The sequence below is a fragment of the Thalia democratica genome, chromosome 8 (genome assembly GCF_965202585.1).
Source record: "Thalia democratica chromosome 8, ktThaDemo2.hap1.1, whole genome shotgun sequence".
In the NCBI taxonomy this organism is placed as follows: Eukaryota; Metazoa; Chordata; class Thaliacea; order Salpida; family Salpidae; genus Thalia; species Thalia democratica.
The window spans coordinates 24,758,527-24,784,406 of NC_139172.1; the positions used below are offsets into that span (position 1 = coordinate 24,758,527).

The following is a 25,880-nucleotide window of genomic DNA, read 5'->3' on the forward strand; positions in this document are numbered from 1 at the left end:
GTTTTAAACGAAAATGTTCCACCCTCTCACACGATACCACATACGTAAATAGGTACTTACATCATTTTAAAATTTAAAATTCAGTTAGTTTTTAAGTTAAAAACGGTACAAGCTTTGACTTATAAAATTTAGAAAATTTTGAACCATAAGTTTTTAATTGTGTTTATATTGCACCTTTATAAAATTTAAAAAAATATTTTTTCAAGTTTAATGTATTTATATTTTATCACTAAATTATCAAAAATTGTAAATCTAATAATAACTTATAAGATAATCACATATATAGTAATAATTATAAGGTTTTAACGAATAATACATTTTTTGTTAATTTTAATTCGCCAAAAAACTTTATTCGTGTATACTTTATATGAAAACTCTTAACTATATTATAAACAGTATTTTTACAAAAAGTTTTTTTTTATAACTTAGTTTAAACAACAACGGTCAGAAAGTTTTTTTTTCTAAACTCAGCTAATTTTACTAAAAACTTTTCAAAGCTTTTGAAATACTGCCTAACACACACTTGAAAAGTTTGCATGATTGTTAATGATTTTGTTATATTTAAATTACTTGGCTTTTTAGGAAGTAGGCCACAGGAACTTCTGCAAGTTTGCATGAATGCTTTAAAAGCATGTTACATGTTTTATGCCCTTAGTTACAGGTTCAAAGATACAAATCAATCAATAAAAACCTCCACTAGCAATGTAGAGCTGGTTGACAGCAAGACCTTTATTTCAAGTGCTTTATTTTCAACTAAGATAAAGTTTTAAACTAATTCTTTTGCAAGATTAAAACGATACTTAAAACTTAAGACGAGTTAATGAACATTTAGAAAAAAAAGAGAGTTCTTTTATTAGAAATTCATACTTGTTTCCAAAATACAATAACTGCAACAATTCCACCTCGTAAAGCACTCTTTCTGTTATTTTTCCCGATGGTTAGAAAATTTACTAAATCATAATTTAGATGGTACTTTTAATTAAGAAATATATTCTTTTCTGTCTTTTTTTCTTTGAATAATATTCTTCATTTACTTTAAATTGGTATTTTATAAAAATAAGTAAATAAACTTCGTTTAGTTTAAGATTGTATTGTTAAAAGTTGTTGGGTTTTAACGTTTTTATATTAATTTTATAACTTAAAAAAAACTAATTTTCGACATTTTTTGTTTAAAACAGCACAATATTCGATAGTATGCATTAACGAAGTCAATAAACATGAAAAATTTTGAGTTTTGCTATAATAGTAGATATTAGCTTAGTTTTTCTGTTTTAAATGAAGCTTAAAGCTCCTTAAAATTTATAGCAAATGAGGCAAACACTTTTCGATCAAATAAAAGCTATTAACCCGGGTCATACTTTTGCTTTTTCAAAGTTTTTTTTTTTTTTTCACAATACTAAACTAATAAACTCTTTTAAAGTTGTTTCGAGAAAATCAGGAAAAAAAAATCCATACATAACATAACAAGGTACAACAGCAGAACAGTACAACAGTTCAAAATGATTAGTTGGCGTTCATCAACGAATTGGTGAAAAGATGTGTTCTCAAAAACTGTGAAACATAGTAGACTAAACTCTTTTTATCTTATAACAGGAATGCACACGCACTATGTTGAGAGTTCTTATAATAAGCTTAAATCTCATAGTAAAAAAGTGAAAAGAATTAGAAAATTTGAGTTTAGTTTTTATTTGAAAGGACATGCGAGTAATGTATACCCAATACTTGTTTAGTAAGTATTATAAAGAAAAAATCTATGAAAAAACTACTCCAAAGTTAAATCTAAGAAGATAAATTGTCTTTAAATAAAAAAAATTAAGTAATAATTTAACTAAACTTTGTTTCATAACTTTCATTCAATATATTACATTAACATGCTGCTTAACTTTTTTCTAATGAATTATTAAGTATAAAGAAAAATATTGTTTAAGAAATCAGTTTATTGATAGCTTTATTTAATATATCTCTATTTTCTGCTCGATTTTGAGTGCATTTGGCTCGAGTTTACTAATTCCTTTCGCCACTTGAGTTCATTTTTTTACTTTATAACAGAATTAACATAAAAATAATTTTAACTTATAACAGACTTCAACAGACAACCTTTGTCTAAAAAGTTATAGTTTTGGGTAAAAACTTTTAAATATCTTATAAGGTTATTATTAAATATCATTAACTGAACAGCTTTACTTTTTCTGCAATTACAAAGCTGATACATACATAAGTATAACTTTTTGTTAAATATGGTCCTAGACAAGACATAAAACTGTACCTTGGTGTATGAAACAAAAACCAAATAATTTTTTCGTACAACAGTTCACCAATCATACCAAGTTTTGAATGCCTTTTTTAAGTGTCGTTCAATAAACAACCATATAGTTTACAATATTTTATATATTATGTTTTACAAAAATTTATTGTAAACTTTTTTTGATTAAACTTCTTTTTTTACAATAACTTAGGTTTTTTAAAAAGTTTCAGAAAAATAGTGTTTTTTTTTAGTTGTATAGAAAATAAAGAATTCTTTATGTCAAACACCTTTTTTGTTTTATATTACTCATTTAAAAATTATTTCAATTAACACTGGAATTTTTTTTTAAATAATTTTAGTCAGATATTGTTTAATCTTTTTGAAAAAGTTTTCTAGTTGAAAATAGTTATAGTTACAAAGTTTAGCAATACATGAAAATAAAATTTTAAGAAAATACTCGTAAACATAAAAAATAAATAAAAAGTTCCGTTAACGGTAAACGATTATAAATCAGATGCCACCTAAGGCTTTATGTCTAGTTTTCACTTAACAAACTACAATCGGCATCTTCAGGACTTCAGCGGTCGCAAGTCCTCCAAGGTAATGTCCGAACTGTTTGTGCTGGACTTGACGCCTTCTTCAGAAACTCCCAGCCTGAAAAACTGACGCGTCTCTTCAGAAAAATTTTTGTTTGAAATAAGCGGCATGAACAGCTTCGGATCCGCATCTTCCGCCTTTTGCGCTCCTAGATTGAAAAAAATATTTTTGAAGTGTTTTTTTTTAAGCTTTTAGCAACTAACTAGTTTAAACATTCACAACCAGTATTTATGAGATAAACTTTTTGTCACAAATATTCTAAAAAATAACCTGTAGCAAAAGAGATGACTTGCGAGAAAACGATGCAGGTTATGAGACCGATGATTCCTAAAAATGGTAGAGAAATCTGATAGAGGGTATCAGCTAGAACAGGTCTGTAATGAAATTCAATATAAAACTCTATACTAAAAGCTGCTTGTTTTGTTAAACAGTACAGTAAAAACAGTGTCAAACCTTTCTTCAATTGTTTCTGGAACAATAGTCGTAGTGATATTTTCGACTCGGGTGACGTTGTAGGGGTACGCACAGTCTTCAGTGGAAAAAACCAAATCGTTCTTGGCGCTGTTTTTCCCATAAACGATCTGTCCGGTGATGATCCACAAGTTGAATCCCATGCTCAGTAGGATTCCGCAAAGACCGCCCTTTAACAAAACATCTGATAGCATGAGAATAAAAAAATTGTAGCAAAAAGTCTCGCAATCGTTACATTAATTCAACATAAAAAATATTCTTCTGTTTATACTACGTTATAAATATTGATTGTATTACTAATTTCTTTTATCAAAAACAACAAATTGAATTCCTTATAGCTAGTAAAATCAATAAAAACATTTTAAAAGTAAAAACTTGTTGATCATCGAAAAACAAACATATATAAAATGTTTTTCTTCTTAACAAAATCCAGACTGATAAATTTTTGTTTTTACCTTGAACTTAAAATCTCTAAGCATTTTAAGTTCAACATTACACTACCAACAATTTTGTTTGTCCACGGTGAGAATATTCCGCTCACGTAAAGTCCGAGAATCGGTCCGCAAAACAAAGCTTCTAGTACGTGGATGGCGTGCATAGCAATGCTTCCCAACTTTCCTACAGCGAAGCTTGTTCCCAACACAATTAAGCCAAAAAGTATACCTGAAAAAAACTCTGTTCAAAACTTTGCAATATGCTATTTTTTATTTGACTATTAGTTAATGTAAACCACTCATTTAAAAAGTATAAAAGCAACTACTATTTTATTTGAAGGTAGCCTTGTTAATAAGTGTGTTTTTATTTAGCTGATTTAATGTATCTTATAATTCATTGAAAATTAACAAACTTTAAACTTTGAAAAATATGACGTTATTGAACAAAGCTACCAATAAAAAAGTAGGTGTAGTAATTATGTGGGTACAAAAATTAGCTTTAAATTAAATTAGAGCACTATAGAAGCAAAAGCTTTAACAAAGGCCAGTTAAACAACTCTAAAAAACATTCACAATGCACGAAGAACGTTGATTGGTCCGAGCCTTTGCCACGTGACCAGCCTCAGCCAATCAGCATGCAGCTCTGGTGCGGGACCGTCTTCGAAAGGTGCTGAAACTCAATTTTGGTTGTTTAAATTGAAAGGAACGAACCGCGTCGAAACGACTCTCGCCCTCGATCTATTTGTAAAACGAAAAGTGTACATATTTTTTTTACTTTAAAGAATACCTCATTAAACTACTAGACGTGTTCTCAACAAAAATCAATCTAAAAAAAGGTACAAGTAGTCTAGTTGCTTATTTAAAACTTTTGTAAGATAGCTCGTTAATACAATAGTGTTGACAATAATGAAGTTATTTAAAAAACTGTTTTGTAACAGCTTAGATTTTTTTGTTACTTTGAAATCATACAATTTGTTTAAAATTGCTGCGGAAAGGTATACTTTTTTTAAATATAAAGAAAGAACAGCAAAAATGTTTAGAAAAAATCGTTTTGTTCAATAAATTTAAACTTATATCTGTCTACGACGTTTTATAACAAAATACTATCTAAATGAAAAAAATAGACTTCTACAAGTAATACAGTACACAACATCTACTAAATACAAATAAACCACATGAAACGTACCAAGCATTTTGCTAATCGTCATTCCAAGCTCGTTACTGATGTTTTTTTTACAAGCAGGTCTTATAAAACCTTCTAAAGCAAGAACTGATAGAGAGTTGATTCCGGACGACACGGTGCTGTTGCAATAAGTCCTTTTAAGTAACTCGGCAAATAAAAACTGATAATTGTAAGTTTAACCCCAATGATAGTACTTAAAATAATAGTTAGCTGTATTTTCTGTAAACAGCTGAGATGTTGATACTGTTTTAAATTTACGTATACACTAGTTCAGCAGTTACTGATGATTAAATTTTAGTACAGTTATCTTTACACGACTACTCTGCTAGACAAAATCCTTTGTAAGCAAAAGTTTTAAAAGTAACATTGTAAATTTTGCACATTTAGTTTTTAATAAGATGTTTTTGCAAAGTAAACTGAACAAACTACTAGTAATTATTAAAAACTTTAAACTGATGAGTTGCCTTTTCTTGACTTATTTTTTTACTTAAAATATTATAAAACAAAAATAATAACCATGCTCTTCTAGTAGTTAATTTCCTAACTATGCTGTTTTTACTTGTTACTTAATTTACCAAAAAAATTCAACAAAGTTTTAACTTCTTATAATTCATGGTGTAAAGTTTTAAGTAGTTTGCACAATACTAGTACTTTATATTGCTTACTTTGAATCAATTTTACAAGGTTAGCGATATCACACATAGAGGCAATAACTAGTAAATGACTAGGCGATATCTAAGAAAGGAGAACAAGATAATATTTTTAATTTCTACCAAGTAGACGAAATAAATAAACTTAAGTAAGTTTGAGAAATCTTAATTAAAGTACTTTATAAAAATATGACTTGGTTTTGAACTATATTCAAAAAAAAAGTTTCTGTTAAGTAAAACATAAACAGACAAAGTAAACTACTAAGTACAGCTAAAAAAATATTCATTATTTATTACGAAGGTAAGCGACTTAGGTTCGAGTAAAAAACTACAATGTTCGGAAAAATATCTGCTTTAAACTAGTGCAAAGGTGCTTGAACCTCAACATTTGAAATATTGCTAACAAAAAGGTTAAGCGAGGTTTGAAGTTACGTTTCAATTTGAAAGTATACGTTTCGCAACTTTGAAACAGATAACTAAGCTTTACTTGAAAAAATAGTTTATAGCAAAACATTCACTTATAGTTTTCTAAATCTTCAAACCTTAACATCCCGCTGTAGGCGGCCGCGACGAAAAGCCCGGGAACCCCCGGTTTGTTCCTGAACAGCTCCACGACCAGGTACACCACCATCTCGTTCTTCTGCTTGATCTTGCCCGACACCAGTGGGTCGCACCCCTCGAAGTACTTGAACATGAGGTAGCCGTTGAATGCTGAGAACATCAGGAAGGCGGAAGACATGAAGTAGCAGATGATGACGGCGCTGTGATTTTTAGCTAATTTTAAAGAAATTCAAAGCAAACTAGGACTACGTTTGTCAATAGAGTAATGTATTAATAAGTTGTTTTGATAACACTTCTTTTTGTTCCAAACTGCACTGATGAAATGTGAAAGAGCAGTTGGCTAAAAAGCTAGTAGAACTTTATACTAAATTTCTTACAGTCTGGAGCCGTTTTTCGTCCTGCACGACTGCAAACGCTGGGCCATAGATTGGTTGGTGCAGTATATGCTGGCCCAAGCCGGCCCGAGACCGAACACCAGCGTCCAAAACGAATAACTTGATTGCATGTCGAACTCGAAACTGAAAAATTATAATTGAATTTTTAAAACGACTCCATTTTGTGAAAATAATTTATCAGTGTTTATAGCAGGTTTTCTTCTAGTAAAAAAACAAACTTCCAAAAGTTTCCCAGTCCAGCCTCTCTGACGGCTGCAAACGCCGCCTTCACGCCACCGATGATCATCGAAGTTTTTATTGAAACTGCAAATATTCCGGCCACCATGATGACCGATTGGATCGTGTCCACCCACACTACCGCCTTGATGCCACCCTGTTTTATAGAAAAAATTGTAACAGATTTTATTTCATAAAAGCACTAAAATAGCTACAGATATTTAAGGAGACAAAAATCGGTAAACGGTTCTTGGAAATCCTTGAAGTTTTTTGCTTAACTTCATGCACATTTTGACTTATATTTTAAGATACTATTGTAATAAATTAACTGAATATATGTTCTGTCTAACAGAACAGTGAAACATTTGTATAAACATATGTAAATAATTTGTTGATAAAATTTGACTTTGAAAATTGCAGTACATATGTTTCATCAAAAGTCATCAATTGTTGTTTTTAATCATCAATTTTAAACAGTATAAACAATTTTATTGTTTATTTTTGAAACATATGTAATCTAATTTATAAACTCAAATTTTATCAATAAATTATTTAAAAGCCCTTCAAGTGGGTTCTGTGTAAAGTTACTCTGTTGATGTAATCACATTATTTTATGTTTAAATTTTAAGCTTATAATTTAAACAACATTTTCCTACACGTCGAAAAACAACAAATAATTTAATTTTATATATATGTATATATTAAATTATTTGTTGAATTTCGACATGTAGGAAAATTTGTTTAAATTATAAGCTTTTTGCTTAGGTATACTTTTATCATCATGTTATATATCGTATTTGTACTTGAGTTTGATATGCATCACCGATAAAGATTACTTTTACCTACTGAGTACAAAGATAATTGGTAATTTTAAGCTTTAACTTAGACAAATTGCTTAACGACATAATAATTACACTTAAATAGCCTTTAACTATGTTAAACTTCTTTTTTTTAATGAAAAATATCTCATTATCAGCTTTAGTTTTATAGGTTGTCTTTTTAAAAACTGTTTCGTTTTCAAATAAGTTAAAAATAAATTAAGAAATTAGCTATAAAATCATACAAATTTATAAAATCAACTAAAATGGTTTAAGACGAATTTTACTTATAAGAACTAAAATATATAAAATGAATTCAAAAGAAAAAGTAAAGTAAAACAAAAAATTATTTAACAAAAGAAGTTATTAGGTGAATATTGAACATTTATTTAGGTAAAGTATTTAATTTTCGGTTTACCCTTTTTTGTTGTGATTGTAGCCTATGTGCACAAAATTTCTGATTTTAATTTTACAAACTCAATATTTAAGCATGAAAACTATTTATCTTTTTCAACTTACCTGTATGACAATTGAATTTAAAGTAAAAAATAACGATATTTACATTTTAGATATAACATATTGTATTTAAAATCACATCAACGCTAATCATAAAACAGTATCTAATGAGTTAAATCATAGCTAGTATTATTTTTCAACATCTAAAAATAAAAGTGGTCGTAATCTAAGTAAGGAAAATATTTTGAATTATTTTCTAAATCATTTAAGGTAAGATAAACTAGTTTACAACTACTAACTACTAACTACTGAATTATTTACTAATGTCAGTATGTGTTAATCACATAGCGTTTATAAATGAATTTTAAGAACCGATAAAAACATATTTATACTATTTAAAAACTGTTGTTTATATTATCATACCTTATTTCTAAAGTAACAAAGTGCATGGATTTACAAGTAAAAGCAATGAAAAATAGAAAGAGTAAAGTGTTGTCTTAAAATCAAAAATTACTGTACTATTAACATGAAGTCTTGTAGCTTTCAAACTAACCAGTATGGTGTAGAAGCAGCAGATTATCACAGTGGTGACTATAGACCACGTGGTGTTCATTGGGGTTACCACACTCATCGCTGTGGCGGTCAACTGAGTTGCTATCGCCATCCATAACACCTTGAAGTAAAAACAAGTTTTGTTTGTAAGATTTGAGTAAAGTTAAATTTCAAAACATTGTGTTTGATAAATTAAAATTTTCGATTGTTTGTTTAACATATTGAATTTGTTAGTACGTTTTTTTTTCTAACAAACCTGGTAAATGCAGAAGATGAAAGTGCTGACTTGTTTAACTTTTCTATGGTACCTCAATTCCAAGTACTGAAAGTCAGTTTTATAACTTATAAAAATAAAAAATAAATAAAATATTTTATGAACTTAGTGAGTTTTTGATCGTTTTATCACAATGAGCTTTTTATTTATCTACTTACAATTAACTATTGATGTTTGCCTTAAACAGACTTTATAATGAGATTTCGTTTTATTTTTGCCTAAGTATTTTGAAGTTTAAACTTTTTTACCTGGAATGTAAACTTAAATTATAAGTTGTGTGTTTATATCAAAAACTAAACTACAATCTATTGTAATTTATTCAAAACGTTCAAAAAGTCTTAAAAACTAAAATAATGCAGTTGATACTTAAAGGATAAACAGTATTAAAGTTTACAATTTTATATTATAATCTATCCTTAAAATTATAACAGTTTAAGCTTTTATAAAACTAAAAATATTGCATCATGTGTTGCCAATTCAAAGGTTAATTAGTTACATTACGTTTAAATTTATCACCAACTAAATTGATAAACCGGAGCACATAATAAGCAACTTGAATTTAAATTATTTTATAAAGAATTTATTTTATACCATTCCTAGTTTATCATTTATTTTGATGAATGAACCATCAAAAAACTCATTATTCTCCTAAAGCACTTGTCTGTTGTTATACAAGGGTCGATTAGCTTGAAGAAATTTACAAAGATCGTATAATTATGTTAAAAAGGTAAAACCGCAAAACATAGAAATTGTTCTATTATTTTATCAAGGTTTTTTTTTGTTCAACTCTGTGCCTATTTAAAAACATATGTTATGTTGTCAAATTTTATATCATCTACTATAGCTCAACTAATAAACTTTTCGAAAAAAAATTGACTTTAAAACTTTGTTGTTTGTAAGTAAAACATTTAAATTTTTTTAAAACGAAATTTGTAATTTAAAGGAAATACAAGCTTTATGACAAAATGATATCAGCTTTTGCCACGCATTACTCGTATTATTAAAACACAAAATGACTTTGTAAGCTACAAACTTAACGTGATTAAAAGTTTCAAACTATAAAATCATGTCAAAGTATCGTCATTGAAAACATTGTGCAATTACCTCGAAGATGTTAGTGAGCTGCAGCCTGTGAATGAGAGGAACGAAGTAGAACAGGGCGGGCACGATGGCGACCAGGTTGGTCACGAAGTACCAGAGCAGGGTGGTGCCGTTGTAGTAGGCCAGCACCGGCACGCTCAGCACCGTGATGGACGATATGAACGTCGCGGCCATCGAGAGTCCCACGGCGACCTGACCGCAAGTGAAGTTGAAGTTTTTCGAACAAATTTTTGTTTGAGTTTTCAAGTTAGTATGTAAATGTGCATGTATTTTGTAAATTTTTGTCTACTTAACATATGGCTATTTAACAGTGATTCGCTTAATGAGCTTATCAGTGTAATGAGTAAACCCATGAAAACATTAAATTTATGTAGAAGTTAGTGTTAGTAGACATTAATTGATTGTTAGAACTAAAAACAAAATAAGTCATACGTTTCCAACAAAAATTAAAGAAGTTTGTTTTTTAAGGAAATAAAGTAAGGAGTTTTATTAAAAAAAATTGTGTTATAATACTGCAAAACTTATTTTATTATTAAAAAGTGCATAGATTTTCATTTGCTTTGAATTAGAAGTTATCACGCAAGTGTAAATTCTTATGCAACTGATATAAAAATTTACCGGTGAAATCTGTTTGTTGGCATAGTAGTAGTTTTGTAAGCTGGATATTTTGCGATCTTTGAAGGCATAATACACTCCCACTGCCATGGCTAGTGACAACGATCCTGTTTTTCAATAAAAAGTTTTGTTTTGAGCTATTAAATACTTCAAAGTATAAAAAAGCTTTATAACTGTAATTCAATCCTTGACAAGACATTAAACTGTATTTGTTGAGCATGACTCGATAACCAAAAGTTTTTTCGTGCACCAGGTCCTTAGATTGAAATTTATTAGCCCTTTTTTCGTCATTCAAAAAACATTGTATTAAATTTTTATGCAATATTTTAAAGAATAAGAATTTAAATACAAAGTCATTTTTTACAAGTATTTAATATTGTATTGTTACTAAAAAATATATTTTCATTATACGTCTAGAATGTTTTCAAAAGACCTAGTTTACTTGTTATCAAAACGGTTTAGCAGAATTAAACAAAAAACTTTTGGTTTTTTCTTAAACTAAATTATTAATTAAATTTTTCTTCAAAAGTATCTGATAATGTTCTATAAAAGTAATTAATTCGGAAACTTAAACTTACTGTTTTACGGTTTGTAAACGGTAAACGGTTTGAAAAATAGTCAACATATTCTAGTTGAAAGTATTTTCAAAAAAAAACTTTGATCAATACGTTATAACTTTAGTAATTTCAAGCTTATTTTCGATGAAATTTTTGGACATTATAAACTAATGTATGTAATTAAAACCCAATAAATTAATGTGTGTTATTGCTATCAGCTGTGTTTAATTTTTCAAAAAGTTATTGTACTTTGACTACTAAGCTAAAAGTTATAAGTTTGTTACAGATAAAACAACAAGCATGTGTAGAAAGGGATATAAAAACAATTTATAATTTATTTTAGCAATTTTTTACATAGTTATACCAGTTTAAAGGGTACAGCATAAATAGTATAAGACAATTATTTAAATTGCTAAACGTTTATTTTTTGGTCAAGCTTTTAAATTAAAGCAAAAAGTTTAATAGCTTATAAATTTGAAAAAGTTTTACTACTTATTAAAGATAAACTGTGTAAGCAGCATAAAAGAATTTTGCTCTTAAAAACATTAAAGTTTGTCTTAGTTTAAAATTTAGAAAAATTAAACTTTTAACTACCTATAAAAAGGATGTTGTCGATAGCTCCAAAATTAGTTTCTTTGAACATTTTTTAATTGATAAAATACACTTCTGAAAAAAAACTTTGTTTTAATTAAACTCTTTTCACATTTTAGAACAATAAGTATACTATTTAACTAGTTTTTACAATCTAAGCCAGCAATTCTTAACCAATGGTAAATTTACCTGGGGGTAAATTCCCTTGTATAAGAGGGTATATTTTCTATACTACATGATATGTAAATTAATGTTTATTAATTGTAATTTAGGTTTTTAGTGATTGTTCAACTTTAATTTATTTAAAACATAATAAACTCTTTAAGTTTTACGATTTTCTTTAGTTAATTAGCTTAAAATTCAAAAAACCTAAATTTTTTTTCTCAAAATTAAACACTATTTTGTAAGTTGGGGGTAAGTTTGGTTACTACCTCCTAAAGGGGTATATTTGGTAATAATCTTCCAAAAAAGGTTAGAACATGAAAAAAGGTTAAGAACCGCTGATCCAAGCTAACAAAGTAAATAATATATTTAGGTATGTTAGAATACTTATCTAACTTACTTTAAAATTAAAGACATTTTTTATTTTTTATAGCTCTCAATTTAAACTAAGCGTACCAAACTACCTATCTATACTTTAATAAAATAGTTTTTTGTTTTGACTTATACTAAAACTATACGCTTCAGTTAGTTAGAGAGGAAAAAAGTTATAGCAAATTTGATTAAAATATTTCAGAAGTCACAAGACTTCAAAACTAAGCTAAAATAAAAAACATGTGTAAATGTTGCATTTACAAACTTCTTTTGCCCTAATGTTGTACTTTTCATCTTGATAGGATGGTTCAAACTCACATTGACGTCTTACTTTGTTTATTGTACAATAACAACTAAACAAATATTGCTGTTGTTAACATTAAAGTTCTTGGATTTTCACAAAGACAACATCTGTCATTTTGTAAACTAGAAACAAAACTTTAACCTTCAATCTTATGCTTATAAATATATTCACTTTGTTAAACCAGCTAAAACTGAAAAAATAAAACAACTTTAGGTCAGTTAGTTTACTCAACAGACTTTAAACCATATAGAAAATTTGGCGGTGTGGAAAAACATATTGATAATTCTCCGATTCCCTGAGGGTTCGAACACTTGAAGTTTACGCTTCGATACTTTAGGCATTGCGTCACTGTGTATTTAGAGCTGCTTGGAAGTAAACTTTAAAGTTCGAAAAACAAAAGTTCAAAACAAACACTTGAGATTATTAACCGACTTTACTTTTATCTTTAAAATAAAACTACAGAACTAAAAAAGCTTTGTAGCTAACTCTGAATTAGTTTAATACAAAAGTGTGACTTTTTGAATAAAAACTTCACTTTTTTTTTTTTTACAAAAATCGTTGAATAAACATATTTATTTATTACATTTTAAAAACAAAAATATGTGCTAATATTACATCAACTTACAATAAACTACTAAATAAGAGTTTTATTTTATCACATAAGCTTTACTTCTGTATTTTTGCACAAATCACAAAAACAAAAAATTAGTAGTAAATATTAAAACTAAAGAACTTTAAGATAAAAAAATTATTTTTAATCAATATTAAGTTTTTTTTAGCTCAATTTATACTTTAAATTTTATCTATCACGTTTTAAATACATAAGTTTGTTCTAAACACCGGTCCTCAAAAACAAAAACTAGTCAATTGAATGAAAAAAAAAATATGGACTAAACTTTTACTCCCACAAATAACAGATGTACATATTAAAGGTAAAATAAACAGAACTGTACTGAATAATACAGTTCTAATAAGTCTTATAAACTAGATAGCAGTACTTATAAATGAACAATGTATTATTTTTGTTCACTTTTGTTTAATTTGTTTTTATAAATTTTGTTACTGTTTATATCATTTGTTTAAGTAAAAACTGGTTTTAGTTAATGAAAAAAATTAAACTAGAAAACTAAACAACTAAAAATGTTTTATTATATTATTTATGAAAGCTTCGCAGAATTATAATCTTACTTTTTCATAAAGAAACGTCGTAAGTTTTTAATAAAGTAAGTAATTTCTGATTTTTGTTGTTCCGTTCGAACAAACATGCTTCTTTTTTTCTTTTTTTAACAAGTATCATTACCAATTAACATTTTTTTAATATTAAAATTATAATGGAAATGTTTGGCAATTATGTTCGTTCCGCTTTTCTGTTTCGAAAGTTACTTAATAACTTTAAAAGTTGATATAAATAGGTTATAGGAGTTTTTATTTTAAAAATTTCTTGTTTCTTTATTACTACTGTACCTGTTCAAGTTAAAATTTGTTTTACTATATAGCTATAAAATATAAGAACACTTAATACACTTTTTTTTCCTAGCTTCATATTTTATAAATTTAAGTCGGTTACCTCATAAATTTAAAAAATAGCTTTGAAATTTTTTTGTAGTATTGTTATTATAGTATTTTTTTTAATACTGATTTAGTTAAAATTTTGTCAAACTTAGTTTAAACTCTCCTCTAATAACTTATTTTAAGTTAGATATTAAATAATTCATATCGTTAAAAATGTTTAGTTTTACTTAAAAGCATTGTATTACGGTTTTGAAGTCATTAATTTATACTAATGTCTACTTTATACTTATAAGTAAAAAAACCGTGAGCTCCAACATACTTTCAAATATTTGAGGTCTTTAGAAAATTACTACTATTTGAACCTTGTACCATAGCCATAAGAGCTATCTTTAACTTAAAACGTTTAAGTTTTTATAAGTACGGAAATAAATCAGAGCATACTTCAAACTGTTATTGTTAACTGCACTGTATTCTTAACTGTTCTAATTTGTTTATATAATCTTTGCATTTTAGTATTATAAGGTTTTAATAACTCAGTAAATACACATCACTGCTTTAATTTTTCTTTCAGTCAAAGATTGAATCAACTTTTTACTACAAAGTGCTTACCTTACTTTTTAGTTGCAAAATTTTAATCACTTTACTATATTTACTAAAAAATATAATTATAAAAGCTTAACTTAATCTTTTAATTATCGTAATTTATATTCGGTTTTTTATTTAAACTCGCTTTGTTAAAATTTTACTTTAAACTTACATTTGTTTCTCATGCTTAACTAAGAACTTAAAAACTAACACATGTTTTACTAATACTCTTTTTCAGATAAACTAACAAACCTTGAAAATAAAACTGTTTTTCATTAAAGATTTACGTAACCCGTAGTTTTTTGAAATTATCAAAGATAAAAAATATTTATCTGCTTTGTAAGCTAAAATTGAGTTTTGAGCGTGGTAACGTTTTACGCAGTAGAGATATTTCAATTGCTCTTATCTTGAAAAAATAGCGAAACATTCGTAAATGACTCTTGTAATTTTACGCATGGTGGATATCGCAAATATTTTCATAATCTATTTTATAAGCTCTTACTTCAAACCGTAAGCTGTTTATATCAGCATGTCAATGAAAGCTTTTGTTTTTATGAATGTTTGTATGGTTAGCATTCTTTCATGTTATAGATGATTATTTTTTATTAACGTAAAACAGGTTAAATGCTTTAGTATTTAAATGAATAAAAAACAGAATAAGAAATATTTTAGTTTTTCAAAGTAATGTTTAAAGTTTTTTTAAAATATATCTATTTTTATGGTTATTATCGTAAAAATTTGCTTTTGTCTGTTTTTATCAAATATGTAATTTTTTAATTGATAAATGTTTTGGTCATTGTACAAAATAAACTGTACTAGATAGCTTGTTTTATTACTTTATTTAAGACAAGTAAGCCTTCTTATAACAAAGAAACTAGTTCTACACTTTTTAATGCACAACTGATTGCTTTATAAATGCTTACTCTACAATTTTGTTAAATTAAACGAGTCTTAATAAATGCTAAATAAACTAATAAAATAATTGTAATGAGATATTTGTAAATATACAGTTAAGGCCATTTAGTAAAATTTATCAGAAAACTGCATCAAAAAAAGTTGTTATCTTTTTTCAAATAATTTTAAAACCTTGTTTTTATAAGAACTTTATTATGAAAAAGATTGTTGTTCTATTACTAACTTATGTTTAGAAAAAAAATGTATAAATGTTGTGTTTTTAATTAAATAAAACTTTATCATGGAGATTGTAGATGTTTATTTTAATGCTGTACTACGTATAATTCGAACTAGTCAGCTGTTTTTCAATACATGCTTTTAAGCTTTTTATACTTTAAATTCCAAAAGCTTAAAAGTCTTCTATTATCTTTTTGAAAAATAATTTATAAACTTATAATTAAGAAGCTTTTTTTGGAATAAAATTACTTTAAAATGCATGTTAAGAAATTATTTTATCAAATTTGTTTTAATTTAAACCTGTAAAAAAGCAAAGATGTACAGCTAAAAAAAAATCAAGGGAAACCATGTTATTGTCAGAAAGTATTTTCGTTTGTCCCAAAAGAACATCATCAATACAAACTATTGTTTCCCATTAAGTCATTACTCGTTTTTAAGGATTTTTAATACTTTCAGTTAATACAAATATTTGACTACAGAAATAATTACGAGCAACAAAAACAAAATTTCAGTTGTTGCTAAATTATCCTCAAAACTTTCAATTACATTTTTATTCTGTTTAAGACGTAAAAACTTACTTTGTATAAAAAGGACAACATCCAAAACATAAATAAAGTAAAACTTTAATCGGTCCAGCTTTATAAATAACGGTACAACTTTTTAAGAAAAATTTAGTACCTGTGAAACTTTAATCAAAGTTTGCAATATAGAGTAAATAGAATATTTGATTGTTGAGTAAATATTAAAGACAGTGGTCCGCAATTGCGGGATGGGCCAAATGCGGTCCGATAAATCCAAAACATGTGGCCGGCGAGGTATATTTTAGCTAAAAAAATTTGTTCTTCAAAGCAACAAAAACGAAATGTTAATGTAGTAAAAACTTGCAACTGTGCTTTTAAATTATTATCTGCTAGTGCTCTCTTATTGCTTATTTTTTGATTTTTATTTGTTTTAAGATAGTATTTCTATTGCATTATTGTTTGCAGTAATATTAACTATCTGTAGGCTTTATTTTTAACTACTAGACTAGACAAAACAAAATTATTAATCTTTAGTTTAGTTAGTTTATTTCATTTAAAACTATTATTCTATTTAAGCTAATTAGGTTTAGCAATTCTGATAAACAAAAAGCCAAAAAGCTTAACGGACTAAATATTAAACTTAAAAACAGAGTTACTAAATATATTAGTGAGCAAAAAAATAAAAGTTTCATACCAAAGATATAGTCAACATTTGAAACATTTCAACGAGTAATCCGAATTCTTTTACTTATTTTTTTAAACGAAACTACTATTTGAGAGATAAATATCAATTTAAAATATTAAAACTGCCCCTACGGCTACAGCGTTCATTAGTACTTAAGTTTTTTTTAAAGCTAATAAAGCTGTCCTAGTAAAGACGTTAAACGTTATCCAAGTAGTGTTCGACTCGATAATAGAAAGGTTTTCTCGCACACTAGATTCTTTGACGTCTTTTTTATTAAATAAAAACAAATTATTAGCATCGTACAAAAAAAGTTTTAAACCTGTTATTAGACAAAATAACGACTTTTTAAGTTTACATTAGTTGTAAAGGTTTGTATATGAAAAACTTTTAAAAAGTCAACATAGCTGGAAAAAAGCAAAACATATAAATTTATAATGTTTTAAATTATAAAAACTTGTATCGGTTTATTTCACACTAAAAGTTGTTAATTGATACCCTACTATTTTTTAAGAAGGTTTATACAGTTCATGACATTTAGTCCAATAATTTGTTTTATATCAAAATGCAGTTTTTTTTTTTGGAAAAATTTTAAACAACTTTTTATTATGTCGAAAACATTTCAAGCTATTGTTAAAAACAAAACTTTATTGCTAATTTTGAAAAGTCAAAAATTTGTTATCAAATAGCTTATAAATGACAGTAATATACTTAAGATATAAGTAGTTCGGTCTAAACTATAACTAAAATTTATCTTTTTATTTTCACACAAATAAATGCTATAAACAAAAAAACAATATTTCTCTCAAGGTTCTTTAGAGATCGTCAGTTGTTAATTGAATGCTTTGCAAACAGAATTTTTAAACAAAATAAATTTTTCTATATGAATAAGGTTTTTTTAACGACTGATAATCTTTTAAGAACCTAGAGTAAAACTTTGTTTGGTTTTGAAAATCTGTTGAATAACTTTCTTTTATAACTTGTCTCCTTATATATAGACTGAAAGATTTTTATTGTCTAGTTTAGAAATAAATTACAATATTATAAGGAAAAGAATGTTAGAATATTTGTAACATTTTATTTTAATAAGTATCCATAGCATGAAAACTGTTTAAATTGATGACTGATATTATAAATTTTTTACTAATTACTTTCTTATTTTTTAAGTTTTTACTAAAATTTTTAGTACTTGACATCATATCCTTTATTTTTTAGCATCTTAATTTTAGCATTTATGTTAGATTTAAAAAAAGCAGCAATTTTTTTCTAAAATATTTTTGTAATAAAATCATATTTGTGATGCTTAAGGTTTTTTTAATATTTTTAATTAAAGAAAAGTTCATGAAAAATTTAATTAGTTGCACAAGACAAAAAATTTACAGGTCCGCCCACTTAGAATACCTATTATATTTTATCTACTATATATTTCGTTTTGATTATAAAAGCAAAGGAGAAAAAAAAAGGATACTTAGAAACATAAAACAAGTTAGTACTTTAAAAAAAATTAAATAACTTAAGTAATAAAAATGCTTACTTAACATACTTAAACTAGCTTGAGAAATTTCTACCTTAGAAAACAAAATATAAATGCACATTGATATAAGTTTTGAAAATATTTAGCAGCTTGAAATAAAAACAAAAACGAAATGAAACTAATCTAATATATTGACCAATTACTTTTATTTTAGAGGAAAGGTCTTGCATGAAATATTTAATCATTTAGTTTAAATAAACACCAGCAGTAGCTAGTTGGGAAAAACTTTTATTATTTATATTTTAAACTTAAGTAAAAATTTTCTGGTATCTAGTTTTACTAAGATAACATTTTTTTGAACGACAAAAAATACACTCAAAATATTTGGTCCTAGGATCTGGTGCACAAAAAACCTTTCGGTTATCGAATCGCACACCACGGATACATTTTTACGTCTTGTCCAGGACAAACAACTATTTTATTTAAATACCTTTTTTCTGAGTTTAAATTAAAGTTTTCTACTTTCTACTACACAAAACAATTTTCTGGGGTAATTTATTCTCCAGAAAGTAGTTGTTCTGGAGTCACTGAACAATTTATAACTAAGTCACTGAACAATTTAAAATCATACTTGTAACTTATCTCCTTATTTGTTTCTTTTAGTAATATAAGGTTTTTATTATAACTAAAAACAGATCGATTAGACTTTTAGTAGAATGTTTATATGGTTTAAGAGATTTAGGTAGTCAATTTCTAACTTTTATATTCCAAATACTATAACCAAAGTTTAGCCAGTATTTTTTGATGCAAGATATTAAGTTTTTTACAAGAAAAACATACTATAAATTAATTTTTCTTGGTATTTATTTAGTTTTGTTAGTATCCTTTTTAAATAAGGGACAAAAGTTGGAGTCTTATATACTAGCTTAGGACGCACAAATACAATGAATAAACTTGTCATGTTGGTTAGTGTGTTTTCTATTAGTTACTAAATTTTTAGCACTTAGTAAGATTTAACTGATGCAATTGTGTATCTGTAATTACTAAGATCGTTCGATTCTAAATTTTAAGTTAAATATATTACTTTAAATACTGTAATATACTTAATTTTAATACTTAAATATAAGTCTTTAAATACTGTAACTAAGGGCAATTTAGCGATATTGTTTGAAAACTCAGTAGGGTAAGGTTTACTTTTTTAAATTAAAAACTTAAAGTTTTGTCAGTTTTAAAATTTCTCGTTTTTAGCTAGCGATAACTATTATATGAGGATAGTTGTAGAGTATTGTATGATTTGTCACATCAGTTGCAAATATTTTGCCACCGAAAGCACTAATTTATCATTTTATATTGTTAATATAGATATGAATAGAAATGCACAAACCACTCTACTTTGTGACACTCCATTAGGAATTTTTAAATAATATTTTTAAAGAAACTAATGTTTGTGACTTATTGTTTAAAATTTTTCATTTAGATCGATGTTCTAAACTGTCATTAGTTCTAAATCTAATTATTTATTATACTCCACGTTTAATCTATTTGATAATCACAAGTAAACTGCTTAACTTCTTATCATTTTGATAAAACCATTAAAAAAGTATAAATTCTTAGCAGTAGCAACCTGTAATGTTTTTATTTGGAGGTGCGGAAAATTCACAAGTACTTATTTTAAAAACTCTTAATTTGATATTTTCTGAACTTAATTTAGTCGGAACTCGAATTTTCCGAAATTTTAATAGTCGTGCACCCAATATGTTTGTTCCTGAATACACATTTGTTAGATAAAGTTCATCGTTTGTGAGCATTACCTGGGATGCACGGTTATTTAAACTCGGACAATTCAAATTATTTTTAAAATGTTTGAACATCATCGAAAATAGTGCAGGTTCATCTAGTAAAGGCAACATAGGACAAAACAAACTTCGTTTTTGTGACATTAAAGTTTGGCATAACCTATTTGAATTTGTTGCTGGTCTGTTTTTTTTGCGTTCTTAAGTTTAATATAATTTTGCCTGAACTTCCAAGCACTAAAAGTTTAACTTTAGGTGTAATAAATTTCTTATCCCGGTTAACTATTGATGTGCGGAAATTTTTTTCTTTTATTTTTCACACTCTTAAATTTAAGTACTAAACATAATTATTAACGACTCAAATGTATCAAACTAACTTTTTTATACATGCAAAACAAATTGAAACAAATTACATCAATATAAAAGCTTACAGTAACTGCTAATAAAAAAGTGTCTTAATGAATATATCCAAGTAGTAGTCTAATCGCTGATTCTTTGTTTCTATAACTGTTCTTCTACAACGCTACTTATTTGTTTTATTTGTTGTCTTACATGTTTAGTTTTATTGTTACGATTTGAAACGCAAAACCCAAAGAAAAATCATATATCTTACAGTCAACACTGTATAGAAATTAGTTAAAGCATTGCCGTCAAATTTTTATACAGACTGCGAGTTTTATTCACTAACAAGAACTACTTAAGCTTAACTACATTATTCTTGTATGTTAATTGGTCCTTTTAACTAAAATATTCCTTATAACCAGCATTAACTTCAGCGTATAAAAACTAGGGTGCACGAAGACTCAAATTTTGAGTTATTGTTAATTATACATTTCTTTATCTTCTAAAAATATTCTTTAGTGATAATCTTATAAATTAGAACTGCTAATACGCTGATACTTTTACTAAAACTTATTTAACTTTTTGTTATAGTTGGCCAAAATTATTTGTTTTAAATTGATACAATATGTTTTTGCATCATACAATATGTTTTGTTATGATATACTTTTTTAAACATGTATTTTATCTTTTAGAAAAGCTCTTTAATTTATTATGCTTTTGATTTTGACCTTGTTAATCAGACCTTTTAATCTTTTTTTCAATTTCTAGTTACTTTTGAGACATTGTGCCTCAACTTCTTTTTGAAGAATTTAAACTGTCATAAATTGAGTTGCCGTAGATTTGATTTTCATACTAACCTTTCACAAGCTAAATCGTCAGGCTACTTCTTATTTTCTCTAAAAAAACTGGACATTTTACAGGTAAATTTGTTCTGAAATAAGCAGAAAGTGAAAAGATTAATCATAAAATTCAAACAAACATAAATGTAAACATTAAAAAAACTTAAAAATACTCAACTTTATTATTTTGGTAAAAGGATGTCAAGAAATCACAAAGTGATCTTCAACAATTTAGTTATTAAGATGTATTTAGCAAAGACCTTAATAGCGAGATGGTTCTGAAATGCTTCTTCCCAAAGAACTAAATACAAAATAAAACTTTTTGCCACTTATTAAAAACTTTGCTTAAGATCTGGATTCAAAGTTGCACTTATCGTTATAGTAAACTTCCTTTTAGCAACCTTAGCATTACTATTGGTCATTTAAAACTGAAAAACTACTGCATTTTAAATAATGAATCTAAACTTGTTCGTTACAGTTTTAAATTTAAATACATTTAACATGAGAATTATTAATATTATTGTTGCATTACAGCTGTCCTTATTGAATGTATTTACTATAAGAATCATGCTAAATTATGGTTGTAAACGTAAGTCATTTTAGATACAACTTCTATGACTTTTTACATCTAGTTTACTCAACGAAATGTATTAAAAGGAAAAATTTAACTCTTATAAATTTTAAACAACATTCCAAAATTATTAAAAATTGATTTAAACAAGCAAGTTAAATGTCGATTTCAAATGTACGTATTTAAATGAAAACCAACGATGTTTATCTTTAACTGGTAACAGAGATTACGTCGAAATCCATTACAAATTTAACATTGAGAAACGTAATAAGGTTTTTAAGCATCTGAAAAATTGTTTTTTTACGCATCATAGTTTTAAAGTGTCGCTTCTAATATCAGGTAGGATGTTTAAATCATGTAGAAAGTTAAACATTACCAACATAAATGTATGAGAAATACTATACAAGTTTACTTTTCTGCTAAGTTCCATAGTATTTTATATTTAAATTGATCACAGTTCATTATCAGAAAGTGTTAATGCTCGGTTTGATAGTGAGCTAATTCAATATAATCAGATTAAAAACTAATTTGATAAGCACATCTTATCCAGATTATAAAGATACATGCTATAGTTATTTTTTTATGGTCAAAATTCCAAAAGAGTTTCTCTAAAACTTTTGTCTTTCTGTAAACTAAAAACCATAACAGTTTAATAAATTTTGATGTCAAACAATTTTTTTGTTTTTTTGGAATAAGATAATCAATTTTAAATATATCACACGTCCATTTAATTTTGATCAATCTTATGCTTTCTAGCATTTTATGTAAACTATAAGTGGTAAAAGGGATCTTTCAATAAAAATTATAGAAAAATAATACTAATAAGTTCAAAATCTTTATTTATTAATTTGGTGAGTATCTACTTATACGACTGAAAACTACAGGAAAAACATGTATAAGAATGTGTCCCTACTAAAAACAAAAACAACTTTTGCATCATGTTCAAAAATTTTATTACGATAAATTATGAAAAAGTACAAAAATAAATAAATATATAAAAAATATCTTGTTTCATCAAACAAGTTTTCTAAATGACACTCTTGCTAGTTCCAAACAGAAAGTTTTCTGATTTCGCAACCATCCAAACAGATCACTCACTCGAAGATCGTGCAAATAGAGTTTAAACATTAAAATTATTTTCAACCAATTTTTTTTTACTAATCGGTATGTTTTTGATAGAGTATTATTTTCTTATATTACATGGTAAATTATCAAGTATTTTTATATCATAAGTAATTGAGTTATAATTGGTAATAAATTAAAGTTTTTCATGCCAGGCTTATGAAAATAAAATAAATGATGATAAAAACAACCTTGCTACACTACTTATAATTAATCTAGTACTTGTTTGTAACAGGCAGTTTCTTTACTATTCAGTAAAGTAAAAATAAACTATCCGTATAAAAATGTCAACAAAGTATAAAATAAATAGCAATATAAATGTTAGTTTACTAAACAGTTCTTGTAAACCATTAAATGTTAATTCATAAAATTTCAGTAGTTAGAATTAGCAAAATGAACTTAATTAATAAAAAAATTTAATTCCATTTGAGTATCTTTTTACTATTATTAACTGTGTAAATTATTTATATATTTAGCAATTAACTGAATAAGTATTTTATAATAAGTAGAAATAAAATTTTTCAAGCACATCACAGTGGGTACCAAAAAAGCAGCAAAACACTCTTTTCCTTCTACAAGAACATTTGAAGTTGTGTGAACCTGTTTAAAATAAATTTGATGTCAAATAAGTGAGTACTAAAATTGAAATTTGTAGCTTTAAACTACATAAATAATAGAAACTTCATAATTGAATTATTTTGACTTCAATTAGACATTATAGACTACTTTCATGCAAAAGTAACATTCATTCTAATTTAAAAAATACACTTTAGTTTTACTTACAGTTTTACAGGTAAATTTAAAACACATATCTTGATTTTTTATATTTATCTACAGGGTTGCCAAAGGTTTTTTGAAAATTAATTCCAGGTTTTTTGGTAAACCAAGTTTTTTGGTCTATTTTTATTACAAAATCAAACTTAACGTAAGAATCTGTCTTAAATAGTATAACAACATAGAAAAGATATTTAAAAGCTACTTTGAATGGTTTTTATGAAGTTTTTTTATATGACAGATTTGTGTATCTAATTTAAAAATTCTTACTTAACATGTAATATTATCTAAAATTTTAGGTTTTTCCAGGTTTTATGTTCGAAAGTCTGGATTTTTCTTTAAAAATTTTCAAATTTCAGGTTTTTCATAGACTCTAGGTTCTTTGGAAACCCTATATCTTTTTAAAGAATATAAAATGGTTGAAGTATGAAGTATTTTTGATACTAAAGAGCTGTATATTTTTTTATTTTTGTAAAGGTTTATTTTAAATAAAACTTTGTTTTTAAATGGTTAAAAATTCTTATCAATCTGATATTCTTAATATTGTCTTTCATTTAATTAATTTGAATTTATATTTTAAATAAGCAAAACTTGCAGTAATTTTTTTCTCAAAAATTTACTACTATATATTTTTGTACCTAAACTAAAATAACTAATGAACAATACTTTTATGTACTGAGTCACGGTTTTTCAGAATCATTAGGCTTTCTTTGAAGTGTTAAGTATTGATTTTTATGAAGACAGTTTAATTGACTAATTTAAAAACATAACCACAAGGATAATAGAACTTAAATAAATATTATTAACTACTTTTATTTCAGATATATAAAAAACTAAATAAATCTAAAACTACAGTAATAAAATTCATCTATCTTAATTTTAAAACTAGTAAATATTTTTCATTTATAACACCTTCAAATTGTATTTAAAATGAAAATAAGACTTTCTCAGGGTTGTCAAAAGTTTTTTGAAAAATATTTTTTAAGTGTTTTGAATTTCTTCCAGGTTTTAAAAGAACATGTTTTTAGGTACATTTTAATTACTAAATTGAATTTAAGGTAAAAAATGACTTAAACTGTATAACAACATCAAAAAGATACTATAAAACTACTTTATATGTGTTTTTTTATTAAAAAAACATTGATACAAAAAAAAACTTTATTATAATGATAGATTGTTTACATCTCATTGAAATTTCATTCCAGGCAATTTTTTTTTATTGTTCAAAATCTTTTTTTTTATTTAGCAAGTTCCTGGTTTTTCCAGGTTTTTTATTTATCTAAATTGTCAAATTACAGGTTTCTTGGCAACCCTGTTTTCTAGAGTAAGCTTTAAATTTTAAAACTGATATTTTTTAATTTCACTACTATATTATTTTGGGCTGCATTTCAAATGAATAAGTAATACCATACCTCATATCTACAAGTACGAAAACGAGTTAATAATTAAAAATTTTACAAACTTGGCTTTACTATTGTTTTTAATTTCATTAACATATAAGTAAAATCAGGGTTGTCACTTGTTTTTGAGAGGTTTTTTCCATGTTTTCTGAATTTCTTCCAGGTTTCTAAAATAAAAGTACACGCATTTGGGTCTATTTTTAGTTTAAAGTTAAGGTTAAAAACTAGGTTTAAAATAGTATTACAACATTGAAAAGATACAGCAAACCCACTTTATATGTACTTTGTCATTAAAAAAACTTTTGATCACCACAATAACATATTTAATGATAGATTTTTTATGCAAATCGAAATTTTACTGCTTAATATGTAAAAATTGTTATAGATTCGAGGTTTTCTTTCAAATTCTCAAATTTCAGGTTTTTCCAGGATTCCAAGTTTTGTGACAAACATGTAAATTGCTTACTTATTTAGATTAGTAAGACAAATTTGCACAAAAGTATATAGTTTAGTAGACTAATTATTTGAAGTAAAATATTTATAGCATCTCTTATAAACATTGATATAATACAAAAAAACT

General features: G+C 26.1%; 1 protein-coding gene across 1 annotated transcript; it reads right to left on the reverse strand.

Annotated features, from left to right (window-relative positions):
• Nucleotides 1-1,339: 1,339 nt before the first annotated feature.
• Nucleotides 1,340-11,793, reverse strand: LOC145841932 (sodium-coupled monocarboxylate transporter 2-like). The gene is made up of 13 exons (XM_082949241.1): nucleotides 11,720-11,793; nucleotides 10,572-10,675; nucleotides 9,957-10,145; nucleotides 8,835-8,900; nucleotides 8,580-8,699; nucleotides 6,755-6,909; nucleotides 6,519-6,659; nucleotides 6,123-6,341; nucleotides 4,934-5,049; nucleotides 3,819-3,976; nucleotides 3,296-3,483; nucleotides 3,113-3,216; nucleotides 1,340-2,990 (listed from the first exon to the last, which is right to left on the reverse strand). Exons 1-13 carry the CDS (start codon nucleotides 11,766-11,768, stop codon nucleotides 2,815-2,817), a joined length of 1,785 nt encoding a protein of 594 aa, XP_082805367.1. The 5' UTR covers nucleotides 11,769-11,793; the 3' UTR covers nucleotides 1,340-2,814.
• Nucleotides 11,794-25,880: the final 14,087 nt, after the last annotated feature.

Excerpts from the sequence above, each read along its gene's own strand:
- LOC145841932 (XM_082949241.1), bottom strand. The coding sequence starts at position 11,768 with ATGTTCAAAGAAACTAATTTTGGAGCTATCGACAACATCCTTTTTATA. Across the intron at positions 6,660-6,754 it reads GGACTGGGAAACTTTTGGAA|TTTCGAGTTCGACATGCAAT; the intron begins GTTTGTTTTTTT and ends ATAATTTTTCAG. Across the intron at positions 5,050-6,122 it reads GCCTACAGCGGGATGTTAAG|CACCGTGTCGTCCGGAATCA; the intron begins GTTTGAAGATTT and ends TTATTGCAACAG.